The sequence below is a fragment of the Alosa pseudoharengus genome, unplaced genomic scaffold (assembly GCF_046254945.1).
Source record: "Alosa pseudoharengus isolate Yale_2024_CS ecotype anadromous, Long Island Sound unplaced genomic scaffold, YU_APseudo_1.1 YU_APseudo_1.1_scf_5, whole genome shotgun sequence".
In the NCBI taxonomy this organism is placed as follows: domain Eukaryota; kingdom Metazoa; phylum Chordata; class Actinopteri; order Clupeiformes; family Clupeidae; genus Alosa; species Alosa pseudoharengus.
In genome coordinates this window covers 11,430,959-11,445,958 of record NW_027468837.1, presented here as the reverse complement: position 1 = coordinate 11,445,958, position 15,000 = coordinate 11,430,959, and the positions used below count along the sequence as shown (strand labels likewise).

Sequence of the window (15,000 nt, the reverse complement as noted above, 5' to 3'; positions counted from 1 at the left end):
AAAGTCTTTAAGTGCACACACATCACTACTAGGAAAATGACATGGTCAGTGCGACTGGATTTTCACGACTGACTCTGTTGTGCCACGTCTTCTTTCCCCCGAAATGGACCGTGTCCAAACTGCGAGTGGTGTGGGGGATTATCTGCCATGCTTATCAGCAACTCAGACATGGTAGTGTGGAGGTTACTAGAACCTACTAGAACCACCTCCGAGGGGGAAGCGCCCCATCCACCACCCCCTCTAACCCTCCACCCATACTGGGGCAGACGGGTGGGGTTAAGAGGGCCCAGCTCCCTTCATCGCTCCTGGGTTGACAAGCTCTCAGTCGTCCCCGTGGCCTCCACCAGTGCGGCTATCCGTTTTCCTGCCCCTGGAATTCGTCTTGTTTATCTACTCCTTGTGCTGTCTGCGATCCCGTTAAAATGCACACTGCCCCCCCACCCCGCAGGTCGGCACGCCAAAGCTGATTTATTGGGAGACTGGCTGCAAATTTAGCCGAAATAGACCTGTGAAAGAGTGTGGCAGTATAGTATTTATCTTCCTACTCAGTATACAAATAACCAACTGTTTATAGGGAATAGAGCACGGTGTTGGTTGGAATTGACTCTCTCTCTCCCTCACTCTCCCTCTCTCTCTCCCTCACTCTCCTTTTCTCCTACTCTGACTCCATTGCCCTAGAATAACCTTTTGGCTCAGCTGTTCACTGAAATTCTGTGACGCCTTTGATGAGGTTTGACCAGATGCATTTTGTGAGTGGCCACTATCATCCAGTGCGTGGAATATCTGAAGGCTGGCATTTCATTGGGCAACTTTGATGCACATGATTGCCTCAGTCAAAATGGCCTCATCTTGTTGATGGATGAACTAATGTAATGTAAAGCCCAGAAAGAGGCTTTGGCATCAGACTCCCTTTGTCCGTAATAGAAACCCACTTACACCATACCATAATCACCTCAAACTTCAATAGAACTGGCCTGGACTCAATATAATCAGGGATATCAATTTCTGCGATTCGACCACATGAAAGAGTTACCAACACTTTAGCTTTTCTCTTTTGCGGTAATAGCCATAGAAATCACTGTAACTCATTTGGCCAGACCTCACTCTGTTTTTAATGGGACGAGAATGGATCGAAGGTGACTTTCAGTCGGTCTGAGTCCTATTGTGACAGAAGCTTTTATCTAAACTCGATTCAAGCGCTGAGGTTCCCATATCAGACGTAGCGGTGAAATCCTGTTTATGCTACACCCAATAGAGTTATTAGCTTCTGTCTCTCGGTCTTCGCCTTCTGCCTCTCATTAGTGCTGCCTGTGATCTTCCCTGGCGATTTGGGCTGCTTTTGATTGGCTGAGCACGGCGGCATCTGCAGCGTCCCTTCTCTTTCACATGCTAATCATAAACAGGCTGATTCTGTTCAGGTTTTAAACAACCTGGCTGTGACTGGAACTCTTGGCCACCGAGGGAGACTTCATAGTTGAAATGATAAAGGCCATCCTTTGTTCCTTTTAACAGTGAGAGAGAGAGAGAGAGAGAGAGAGAGAGAGAGAGAGAGAGATAGAAAGTGCATTCCTTTCAAGGCAATTCTCATTTGTGGGATGTTTGCAAAATATTTATTTCATATTTATTTATTTATTTATTTGTTTATTTGCTTGGCTATTGTGTTAGTAAATAGTGGCTCCTATTTAGAATCTCTACTAATGTATAGTGCGAGAGGCGCTCTCCATATTGCCTATATTTCTTTTCAGTTTTTAAATCACACATACAAAACACGTTTATCGGCAAATTGTTAGCCTAAAGCGGTGTTTGACGTTGTTGTTTTCGTTAATTTCATTACCCTGACTACTGGTCACTGATTATCCCTCTAAGCCCTGAGTAAGCCTCATTAGTCTGGAATGCATGTTTCATTTGTGCGAGAGTGACCATGTTTAAAACCAGTATCCTGCAGCGTGAAAACAGAAAACAATTAATATTTCAGAAAGCAGGACAGGGTTTTTTTTGGAGTGGCTGACCACAGACAAGGCTGCGCTCCATCACTGTAGAGATGGAGGCATTTTGCATTGGAGCAGACTCGCCTGGTGGCGCCTCGTGCCCCTCAGTAATGACACTTCAATTATTGATTTTCCACTTATCAGATTAGCGCCAATGTCTGAGTCCTCTCTCTCTCTCTCTCTCTCTCTCTCTCTCTCGCTCTCTCTCTCTCTCCCTCTCTCGCTCTCTGTGCCCGCCGTCTGCCCGCATTACCGAGTCCAGACCGAGTGAGAAAAGGTCAAACAGACGAGCTATCGTGATTTTTAAAAGGCCACTGTGAATTCCCGCACATCGTGCCTGTGAGGGCCAACACTGCTGCCGCGCCACGCGACCATCGCTGCGGTCCAGTCCCCCCAGTCTCCACACATTACTCTGGTGCTTCTCACCACTCTGAAGGGCATGAGATGGGGTGAGAGAGAGAGAGAGAGAGAGAGAGAGAGAGAGAGAGAGAGAGAGAGAGAGAGTTTAACACTCATTTATTGGATCAGTCCTCAAACTATGGAGAGTGAGCCATAGTGACATAGAGAGAGATTAATGAGTGAAGGTGAAATAGAAAGATGGGGAGAAACAGAGAGAGAGAAATATGGAGGCAGAGAGAAGGAGAGAGAGAAATATGGAGGCAGAGAGAAGGAGAGAGAGAGAAATATGGAGACGAGATGGAGATGGAGACGAGAGAGAGGGAGAGAGAGAGGGATAATGAAAGATTAATGAGTGAGGGAGAGAGAGACAGAGAGAAATACAAGTAGAGAGAGAGAGAGAAAGAGAGAGAAAGAGAGAGAGAGAGACAGAGAGAGAGACAGAGAGAGGGAATTTGTGTTTGGAAGCTGTGAAACTGCACGCGGGATGACACATATGAAGCTGCATCGCAATAATTAGGGCATGGCGCACAGTGGAGGCCAATCATGCAGGGCCATTACACATCCAGGGCAGGAAGCATATGGGGCCTGGCGCTGGCACTGCCATCAGCCCGCCTCGCACCGCCATCACGGAGGTGAGCCGAAGAGGAGGAGGAGGAGGAGGAGGGGGAGGTGCTCTGGGAATTTTGCCGTGTTTAAATGTGTGAAATGGGCTGCTGCCCAGCAGAGAGAGCTCAGATCCTCACAGCCACACTCCTGGGACCGCAGCCCATCCCGACAAGCACAAGCGAAGGGGATTGCCTTCCGTGTGCGTGGGTGTGTCTTTCTGTGTGTATGAGCGTGTGTGTGAAGGTGTATTTCTGTGCACGTGTGTGTTTATCTCTCTCCCTCTCTCTGGATGTGTGTGTGTGTGTGTGTGTGTGTGTGTGTGTGTCTGTGTGTCGCCATCTGCAGGCAGGGGGCAGGGGGTTAGTCAGGGCTGAGGCGAGAGTGGTTCGCAGCTGCTCCACGGGAGCACAAGGAGATGGGGCTGCAGCTGACTTTGGCTCCTCTGCCTCCCACTTACAGATGCTGGGATTCAGCTTCTCTCATGCCATCTCTCCCCCCTCTCTCTCTATCTCTCTCTCTTCCTGTCTCTCTCTCTCTCTCTCTTCCTGTCTCTCTCTTTCTCTGCCTTACTCTCTCACTCTCTATCTACGTTGTTTTCTCTCACTCTTTTATTCTCACTGTCTTCCTCTCTCTCTTCCTCTATACCCCCCCTCTCCCCCCTGTCTGTCCCTCACTCTCTTTGTCCCTCCTCCAGTGTGTTAGGCCTCCAGAGAGCACCCCAGATTACCCCGCTCATCTGGCACGGGAGGTAAATAGGCGCTTTATTGCCCCCAGATAAATGGTGTGGGAGCAGGCGGTGAGGAATACCCTGACTTTATCTGACTTAGCAGGAGTGGGGCCACAGCGCAGGGCCCTTTCATAATTGCATATTAAAGTGACAACTGGCAGAGTTTTCGCTATTTGTCATAAGGCAGACGGTATTATGATGGGGGGTGGGGGTGGGGGGGGTTGTGCTGTGTGACATCCATTTCAAATTGCTCTTAACAGAGTTTTTCTTTTTTGCTATGGAAAATGACTGCCAAGCAGACATCTGTGATTTGCAAAAAATATATATAACGTAAGACACTTCATTTGAGATATTTGGCAAATGAATGCCAGTGAACTCTTGAAGGTGAAATATAAACACTTTTTTGTGCAAAATATTGCCTACAATTCCCACCAATAACATAATTAACTTTGTAAGGAATTGCAGTGGCAGTAATGGCAATACTTTGGGAATTTCAGTCCATACAGTAAGTTTTTACACATAGTGATGAAAAAATCATTGTGTAAAATGTTATCTCACTGCTTGTTGGTAGCTTGCTGGTCGATGCACCTGTATGAAGCCATTGGACCTATAGGATTAATACAGTAAAATTGCCCTGTGTTGATTCCACAGGCAGTATGGCTGCTCGATAAGTTTGAGAACTGCTTGTATTACTATTGATTTTGAGTCACCAGTAAGTCACTGGTGGGGTCTCTATTTCGTTCAAAAAGCTATTTTCATTCCAAGGCACTATTATGCGCTCCCAAACCAAATAAAGAAACGAGGCACTTATGGGTTTATATTGAGATAAATGGGAGGCAGAAGACGCCTATTCAGTGAATGCTTTTGTCATTTGTTTTGCTTTGGCAGTCCTGGTGTAGGTTTTTTCCCAGTGTTGTTAATAAATCAATTAATCAGTAAATGTTAATGCACACAATTACAAATACTCATATTCTGTAAAGTATTAGAAATCAGGTAAGCACAGTAATTGTGCTTTTTGATTGAGCTGGACAATATCCCCAGGGCATTTGGCTTTCATTGTTTATAGAACTGTGAATTTGATGCATGGTACTAGCAGCATGCTGCCTTGATGTGTTGTCAATCCTCAAAGAGAGTTTCATAGTCAAAATCAATGTGACATATTTTGGTTGTGTTTCTGTTTCTGGTTGTACTGTGTGATGAATGATTATTTATGTGTGATGAATGCATATTTATTTACACTGACATTTGAAGTAAATATCTCAGAAAAACGAAATGTGCATTATTTATCAATGTTTTTTTTCTTTTCTGAAATGCATATTTCCATTTCTTAATGTGTATGCATACTGCATATTGGGCTCTGAACTGCAATCAGTTAAAAGTGTGTGTGTTTGGCTCCTGCCACTGAGGAGCTGTCACGGCCGTTCTCACTCATTGGGATATAGGTGAGGCCATGTAATGGATATGCAGTGGAGGTAGTGTGTGAGGGCTCCACACAGGCTACCCAGTTTGCCTGCATGTGTGAGTTACATCAGGTTCTGAGGCACCCCTGCTGTGTATGGCACAGTTATTGGCAATCATTGATGGTAGGGGGTGATGGGCGTCCACGCGAATGCCTGATGTAAAACTGAAGTGGCTGGTGTGAATAAGAAATTTAATCAGCCCCTGTTCACTGGGTGCCGGGGTGGCCTGGTTAGATGCTGCGCTAGATTGGATCACTACTCTGAATTGATTGGCCTCATCCGAGCTCCAAGGTTGGGAAGATTGATATCTTCTTCGTCTCTGACCTATTGATGTGCTTCAAATAATTTCGGTGATGAATCGCGTGCTATCTGCATTCCGCCCTGTGTCTTCGCGTGGGGTTAGGGACCATGATCCATCATCAGGGAATCAGAGATGGCGGGCGAGATTCGGCCTGAAAGGAGGCCGTCGTCATTCTAACCTTTCCCGCTCACGATGCGATTACCTGTTGGGAAGCAGATTTCATTAGAGCGCTAAGAGACAGCCTGGGAGTGGTCGGTTAAATCAATGAATTGAGGGTAAGAGGAACACTTGACACCAGCGCGCAAAACAGTGGGTCATCCGTGTGGATTAGATAGATGAAATAGTAGTCGTTGGCAAGATAATTATGGAGACCTTAATAAATGACTGCAATTTCAATTAAAGTGGCGCCCTGAGACCGTTCATGTAATTGCTACAGATAATCGGCTAATTGCTATTCTCTCAGGATGGGTTGTCAGAATTCAGACGAAAAGTTGTCCTTTTTTCGGGTTATCCCGTTGCCTCTCCTCATACATTGATGTTAAACTGTCAGCTGTAATGGGTTGTGGCCTTCCCTCAAGTGAAGCCATAAAACTACATATTGCCTCATAAAATTTAAATAAAGAGGAGGTAAAACTGTCGGCAGAAACAGCTTTACATTTTGCCCTTTATATATTTTACTTGCCTCCAATAGGCACACTGGCTCTGGAAGGGTACGCCCACTGTATAGTTTTTACAAGTAGAAGCTGATGAGTAAAACTCCTGTAGTAAATTCTAGAAGTTTTAATGTAACACCTGCAGTTGGAATTGTGCTGCCTCTAGTCTAGAGTACATGCAGCTTAAGGAGACTCTTGCTAACAACTTCTCTCTCTCTCTCCATCTCCCTTCCTCCACGACTCTGTAGGGTCCTTCATGGTGGTCAATGCCTCTGGACGTGCCTCGGGACAGAAGGCCCACCTACTCCTCCCGACACTCAAGGAAAACGACACTCACTGCATTGACTTCCACTACTCCCTGTCCAGCCGTGACGGCTCCAGCCCTGGATCCCTCAATGTGTACATCAAGGTGGATGGTGGTTCCCAAGGCAACCCTGTGTGGAACGCATCCACGGTGACCGAGGGCTGGGTGAAGGCGGAGCTGGCCATCAGCACCTTCTGGCCCAACTCCTACCAGGTACGCACCTCCTGCGTTGTTAGGCTCGCAGCCATGTCATGAGATAATGAGACAATTGACCTGTTACGCCTTGTGTTTATCCACAACAACCACAAAGCACGGATAATGTGACATGAACAGATACTGAATGTTCCCGAATATGCGAGTTATTATTCAGTATAAAAGGTCAGCTCAGTGACCGACTGTGGATCAATTACTGCCAACTCAGTGGCATTTATGTTCAGACAAGGTTACAACCTTGATTCATCTATTCAAATGTATTTTTCCTTGGAATATGTGGCACGCTCAAGTCAAAACAATCTAGTGCATAAGACGGAAAAAAATAGTCTTTACTTTTGACCGGTAGTGTATGTATTGGAAACTATTCAGAGTGGTAAAACAAGCCAGTTGTTTAATATTTCAATATGACAGTGTTTACAACATTACATGTGGTCCAACAGATAGGAGATATTTCATGACTTCAATAAATACATGCAAGTGTTAGAACATTGTATGTAAATGCCTTTGTGTGAACAGTTGACAGTTGAATATAGCAGCGGCTAGCAGCGGCTGTCCTTGACATCAAGTGATAAAAATCATTTTATCATTTAATGCGTATTTGGAGCCAGAGTGTTCATACACAACCTGGCCAAGACGCATCGTTTGCAGTGTTATTGAATTAGGCGGAGGACAGGCAATTAGTCCGACCTGTTTTCTGTCCATCAGCAATTCTCTACAGCGATAATAAACAATGGGTCATGCAGTATAGGCATACTAGTGGTTGAGGACAGTCATTTTGTTACGCTAGTGAGACAGGAAGAAGGCAGATAAGATGGCTGAGGCTGGATGTCTCTGCATGAATTTAGATGCCCCAAGATGTTACTGCACGGTACTCAATAAGTAAACATACACAAGATCTGTCAAATGAAGCTGTTTATCATATGTCGCACAAAAATAATAATCTTCAGCGCTAGCCATGTTTGAATCATTATTATATGTTGGCTTTTACAGAGTGAATGCCAACGTGAAGGATCAACAAAATTATATATGGCATGAAAAATACTCGAAACTGTCAAACTACATGGTAGAGGGGAGACATAGTTATAAAACATCACTTTCACCTGTGACACCAGCATGTTAAAACACATGTAACATTAACACATAAATATTACAATTCTCCCACTCTGAGAGGACTGTCTATTTCCAGATATGTGCTTGCTGCTGTTTTTCACTTAGTGAACACACTTTTCAAGAGAACCATGGCATTAAAATGGTAATGAGGTTTGGTGCCAGAATCCAAGCAGACCTCTAATTTTCTTAGAGCCGTCATTTGGGCTTCACAACACTCCTAGGAAACCTTCGGCACCACAGCTCTCAGCCAATTTGCCCTAAATGGGCCAAAATGAGTATTTCCAGTCGGCAAGCCCTCAGAATGGACATCAGACCAATGCTTTAGTCACCCAAGTACAATTATCCTCGCAATCAAAATCAGCAAATCAAAAGTGCACATCAAATAACCTTTGAGACATCATTTCAGTCCTCGTTTTATACTTCATCAAAATGTGTCCGGGTCTTTCACACTCTCAGATATACACAGCTTGATGCTCAAGTCCCTTGCTGTTTCACTTTCAACATATGTTAATATGTCTCCATTCACAATCCTTTTAAAACAGATGAAATTATAAAATGTGTCAATCAGCAAAATTATATTTTCCAATATCATTCAACGGATAAATAAACTCTTACTCAAATACTAATCTCATACAATTATTTGCTCTTATGCAGAGAAGTATGTGTTCAACACATACAGACACATAGAGCACTACAGCTGGCTACCACATGCCTTTTATTATAAAACATTTAACAATAGGTTGCAAAAAAAAAAAAGATTGAACAAAAAACCTCCTGAACGGAATTAAATTTAACTTAATCAATTGGCTGTTAAATATCAGGTTTTGATGTCTACAGAAGAGTCTGACTGTGGGCTATTAAAGGGCAGAGAGCGCCCCACTGTGTGCTTGATTAGAGCAGGAGGTTTGAATAGAGGTGGTGGCAAGATAGACAGATAAGTGCCCAATTTTACCAAATAAATGTCTGGATCAAATTCAGCAGTTTTCCACTATTCCATTCTGCTGTTTGTTGTTTCTATTTATCCACTTAAAGCTCTTCTTAGGACCTGTGGCAAAACACTCACACAGTCAAAAAAACAACAAACTTTCAACAACTGTTTGGAACAGCTTCCTTTCAAGCTCACTTAGACTTCATTTTCTGGATGGAAATTTGATGTGACATTTTTCAGGCTTTAGCACCGCAGACGACTGTGGAGCCTGAAGACTGCTTAACCTCCTGGTTGCCCCAAAGTGCCTCACACAGAGGCCAGCTATATGATGTTCCTTTTGGCTGCTGTTACTCAGATTTAGTTTGCCTGTTATGACAGACAACTTCCCTGAAAAGAGAACACGTTTACTTTGGAAGAGGTGACCATGTAACTCCATAATGACAGATGGAGGCTAGCCGTAAAAGCCAGTGAAGGAGAGTGCAAATTAGGTGCTGTGGACTGACCCTTGCACTAGGGATGTCCCGATCCAGCTTTTTTCACTTCCGATACCGATATTGTAGCTTGCATCGGCCGATACCGATACCGGCCGATCCAAGCATGTATTAAAGATTAAAGATATTTACTTATTTTGTTGTTATACTCAGGTTGAAAAGGGTTTTACTCTTAAGAACAACTACCCAACTTAATTAGGTTAGTTTGAATAATCCACAATGGTTGGTAATGAGAAGCTGACCTGTTTATTCTTAACAGGGTTAAATAAACACAAAATAATAAATAGTCAATTAACCACACAAACTGAATTGACATCAGTGCTCTGCTCTTGAACAAGAGTGTAAACCAAGACTTAAAAAGCCATCAGTGCAAACAATATTGTAAACTGTATAAAAAAAGCAAAACACACAGAAAAGCTGAGTAGAAAATAAATAGTCAATTAACCACACAAACTGAATTGGCATCAGTGCTCCAGTGTAAACCAAGGCTTAAAAAAGCCACCAGTGTAAACAATATTGTAAACAATATAAAATTATATATAAAAGCAACACACACAAAACCTGAGTAGAAAATAGTCAAACTAAATGTACCGCAGAGCGATACAAAATATGACCGCCGCCTAGTCCAGCACATTTTTTCCACAAAAATAAATCACGCTGAAAGGCCTATATGATTCTAACTGTCTCACTAAATTGCAATATCCACACTCAATTCTCACTGGTATCTGCTAGACAACAAGTACCAAAACATCATTAGTTCATAGATTTCACATGTAAAATTCATTTTATACAACCCCACCCCCACCTTGCCTGTTCATAATTCTGAGAAATTCTTGAATTGTGTGCATGTGTGCGTGTACACATTTATGTTTATGTGTGTGGGTGTGTGTGTGTGTGTGTGTGTGTGCGTGCTTGTGTGTTTGCCTGCGTATGTGTGTTTGTGCATGTGCATGCATGCGTACATATGTCTACTGTGTGAGTGCTTGTGTGTTTGCCTGCGTATGTGTGTTTGTGCATGTGCATGCATGCGTACATATGTCTACTGTGTGAGTATGTGTCATACGTATGATTACTGTGAATGTATGTGTGTGCGTGTGTATCTGTTTATGCACATGTGTGCACATGGAATGGGTTAACATGACCCCTGGAGGCAAACATACGGAAAAAAATGGTCATCCTAGGCCCTACGGTTCTCAAGATATTCACAGAAAACTGTGTCTGCCCTACCCTACTTTCGGGGGTTCAGTACAGCGGGGGGGCTACAGATCAAAACGAAAAACGATGGTTCCATGCTATCCATGTGGGGTTACATGCCCACCAAGTTTCGTGTACCCCGGTCTTTCAGTGTCCCGGGAATTCTTGTTGGTGTACGGTCACTAAATGTACACATAAATAATTTTATTGTAAGGCCCCCCATGAATGAAAGTTCACAAAACTTGGCATGCATTCGGAGGGTGTCATAATGATCCTACATTTTCAATTTCGTGCAGTTTTGACCATGTCAGCCAGAGATATTGTGATGAAAACACCTAATTTTTTGCTTTTTAATTTTTAACTAGGTGGCGCTATACATGAAATAAGTGGTAATGGGATGGGTTGACATGCCCCCTTAAGACCAACAAAATAAACATACAAAAAAAAGGTGGACCTCCTAGGCCCTACGGTTCTGGAGATATTCACATAACAACCCAAATAACTGTCAAGCCTTCTACAGCAGGGGTCCCCAACCTTTTATGTACCATGGACCGGTTTGATTCCTATTTTTTTTTCACGGAGCGGCGGTGGGGGGGGGGGGTTTGTCCATGTTCCATATGTGTTGTGCATGCATTACTTGAAAAGAACTAGCTCCAGTTATGTATGAACAGTGAAGGTAACGATCTCTTGTGAATAACGTGAACTTTAAGATGTGAAAATTGAACAATATGAACTATGAATATTGAACAACTTGAAGCTACATCTATAAGTGTGAACATGCTTAACAAAATATGGGAACAAAACATGGGAACTAAACGTGCATTACGAATATAATCAATGGGAGCCCTGCTTGTTTCCCTGCAACAAAAAGCTTCCATCTGGGGGTGATGGAAGACATTGACACCCTCAGTGTGTTTGAAATGTCCAGTCGATTGCGCAATTTGGTCTTAGTTGCAGTCATTGCCGAAAACCCTGCCTCGCATAGATACGTGGTGGGAAACGTTTTCAGCGCTTTTACGGCTATCTCGGGATATTCTGCTTTGGTTTTGATCCAAAAACCCGCCAGAGAGGTTTCTTTATACACACTCTTAAGACCACCGTCATTTGCAATTTCGATCAACTGCTCTTCCTCCTGCGCTGACAAGTTAGGACTATTCGGGATATTGACAAATGGGTTGCGGACCCACTCATTGGTTTGCCGTGGATCTTTGGAGGATGGGAATTAACGCTCAAAGTCATTTGAAAGCGCAACAAGGTGATCGCGCACCAGCTGCGAGAGAAAGGGCCCTGCCTCTCTCCCAAAACCCCCACTACTGTTTGGAACATATCAAATACACCCCGGTCCACTCGTCGTCCCCACAAATCAAGCTTGGCTTTAAATGCAGCGACTTTATCTGCCAGTTTAAAGACAGTCGTCATTCTCCCCTGGAGTGACAGGTTGAGGTCATTAAGCAAGCCGAATATGTCACACAGGTAAGCGAGTTTTGACACCCAGTCCTCATCACTAAAATGTGCAGCTAATGGCGACAAGATGCTTGTTTTTTGTTGCTCATTCTAGCAGTTTAGCTAACCTCGTGTGACACTACCGTTCGCCAAGAACTGATCAAATGAAGTGAGCTGACCGGAGGCTGCGAAGCGCTGAAGGCAATACTGTATGTAAAAGTGTTGAAGGCGGGACAGACAGACGTAAGAAAATAGACCTTGTAAAATGCAAACATGCGTGCAATCAAACAACTGCATATAGGCCTATGCCATGTAAAAACGTGACATTATTGCGAATTAAATTTAGTTTAGTTTGCATGCATTTTTTTTTTTAAAACTCGTGTCGCAGGCTACGGCCCGGTTAGGAATGTCCTGCGGCCCGGTGGTTGGGGACCGCTGTTCTACAGTATTGCTATCTCCTCCACACTTTACTGCTCCATCTCCATACTCCCTTCAATTTCTACTGTTTGCCCTGGCTGCAGTCTAAGCATGATGGGGAGATTCTTCTTCACAAAGGTGATCATTTGAACATGCTCAGGTGTCAGCCTGCTCCTGTGCTCATCAATGGTAAGTGAGACTGCGCTTAAAAGCCTCTCACTGTTGCGTTTTAAAAGCGAAACTGATGCCACAACTGGCCTGGGTTTGCTGAAGTAACCTAGGCTACAGGCTGCATTTATTACAGAAAATCAAGCAACATAGCAAGTAGGCCTATCTACACGATTAAGAGACAAGTTTACCGCGACAACAGCTGTCACACAATTCACATCGTCGTAGGCTGCGCCGATGCACAGACTAAACGGTAAAAAAGTTATGATAGCCTACTGGAAGCTTCTACCCTTTTGGATGTGTAGAGTTGTAGGCCTAGGTGCACTTAGTTGTTAGCTGGAAACTGGAATGGATTACCTACATCGGTGTGCTGGATAACACGGACCGGAGTTTTGAAAACAAACTGGATCGGGAGTCCGGATCGGGATTTTCCTGTGCAGGCCGATATGCATTTTTTGCTAATATCGGCGGCCGATCCGATCCAAATATCAGTCGGGACATCCCTACCTCGCACATCTGATGGCCATTTTTTTTCCAAAAGGGGTTCACTATCACCACCATTCTTCTCGTAGTTGTCGGTGTGTGAATCATCACCACTGTCCAAATGGCATGTCAGTTCAGTGCAGCCCTTGGCACTACTTGCTGATAATCACAATAATGACGGCAGTGCGGCACTCACGTTTGCCGCTGTCACACCGTTATTACGAGCCGGCTAGGCTGTCAAGTGCTCACGCCGAATGCCGACGGGGGAAGTGGCAAGGTGGTGATTTTGCGGGAAAGTCAAAGCCCCTGTTGAACATAACCATGCTCTTTGATGTCTTTGCCTCCCTTTGATTTTTAAACCAATCAACCCTTCATGGCTCTCTGTCTAACTAACACCTGGGGAGTAGAGGGTCATTTCATTTTTAGACAAAGGAAGAGAGGGACAGAGAGAGAGGGAGGGAGAGAGAAAGAGAGAGAGAGAGAGAGAGAGAGAGGTTGGCTGAGGCAAGGAGGATTATTATTTGTACTGCATATACCTGCAGCGCACTTCACATCAGTTGGAAGGGAAATAGCAAACCAAAACAGCACCAATATAAATGCCTCAGTAGGTAATCTGTAATCCATGTGCGTGTCTCAGTGTGATTTCTTTGGGTTTATGAAATATATGAAATATTTGCTTTCCTGGCAAGGTATATAAAATTAAGTTACACTTAAATGAATGAAATCACGCAAAAGTAAACATACATTAATGAGCTGAGCTTAACTGAAAGTGAATTAGGTGCTAGTAGCGGTTCGCCAATAGCCTCTGGGAAGCTATATGTTTAACACAACCGAACATGCCCATGTGGTAAGTACACTCTAGGTTCCGATGAATATTTAACACTCCTCGTGTCTGAGTGTGCTTCTGGATGTGGTTACTCCGTTCTGTTGGTCTACATGCACCAGAAGCGTTCTGCCGTCACGGTAACTGTCAGAGCGGGGGCCGCCATGCGCAGATGTCGATGAAGCAGAGGCCAGAGGGGGGGTGAAGGTCACCCCGGGCATGCCCCTCCCCTTGCCCCTCGTGTGCCCAGGCACTCTGGGCCCAGGTTGGCATCCCACGGCATGGCACACTCGGGGACGCACATGTCCCTACCACATGGCACATCCTCAGTGGCAAGCAGTCATGCCAGTCTGCCATGTGTGTGTGTGTTTACAGTATCTGTGCACTGCATGGGACTGTGAGGTGTGTGTGTGTGTGTGTGTGAGAGAGAGAGAAAGTGTGTGTGTTTGTGTCTTTATGTGTGTGTAAACTGAGGACAATTTAATGGGACCTTGCACAACCTTTAATTACGATCTGCTCCCCCCAAAGTGAAGAGTGGCTTTCCTCCCCACGACAACCTTCTGTTTACGCAGTGAGTCAGCAAACATTAATATGCACTCTGGCAACGCTAACTGGCTGTCTTGATCCTCGCAGATCTAAACGCAGCCAACTCCACGTCCCTTGATGTCTGTGTATTGTGTATTGTTTGTGTGTGTGTGTGTGTGTGTGTGTGTGTGTGTGTGTAAGAGAGATAAAAAATCAACAGGAAGAGTGTGTTCTCCGACCGTGTGTGTATGGGTGAGCACTTTGTGAGGGCAGGGATGAGAAGAATCAGAGATAAGTGAATTTCATGGGGAAGTGATCAAATTCTCTAATCACATTAGCCACGTCCAAACAGGTGCCTCCACTGCAGAGAGACAAAACCTGTGGACACGAGGTCAGACAAGGTGTTTACGCAAATACCGGTTTCAAATATCGCTTTTTTTTCTTTCTCTCCCTCCCATAATCCATCCCTCCCGTTCTCTATCCCCACATCCCCTCTCTCTCCTCTTTCTCTCTCCATCTCTCCTTTCCTCTCCGTCCCCCCCCCCGCCCTCTCTCTCTCTCAGGTGATATTCGAGGCGGTGTCAGTGCAGGGCCATCCTGGATACCTGGCGGTGGATGAAGTGCGAGTGCTAGCCCACCCCTGCCGTGAGTGACCACCCCCTTGCCCGTGACATGACTCCTGCCTTTCTCACTCACCCAAGCAGTTGCTCCGCCACTCCTGGCGTGTCAGTCAACAAATAAAAACAAATAAATAAATATATAAAGTA

General features: G+C 44.6%; 1 protein-coding gene across 1 annotated transcript in view; it reads left to right on the top strand.

Annotated features, from left to right (window-relative positions):
* The window catches only part of ptprt (protein tyrosine phosphatase receptor type T), a 172,498-nt gene that overhangs the window by 19,048 nt on the left and 138,450 nt on the right, over window positions 1–15,000 (top strand). The window contains exons 3-4 of the mRNA XM_076268651.1: window positions 6,383–6,651; window positions 14,797–14,878. Coding sequence (XP_076124766.1) covers window positions 6,383–6,651; window positions 14,797–14,878 — 351 coding nt within the window. The remainder of the gene's footprint in view (window positions 1–6,382; window positions 6,652–14,796; window positions 14,879–15,000) is intronic.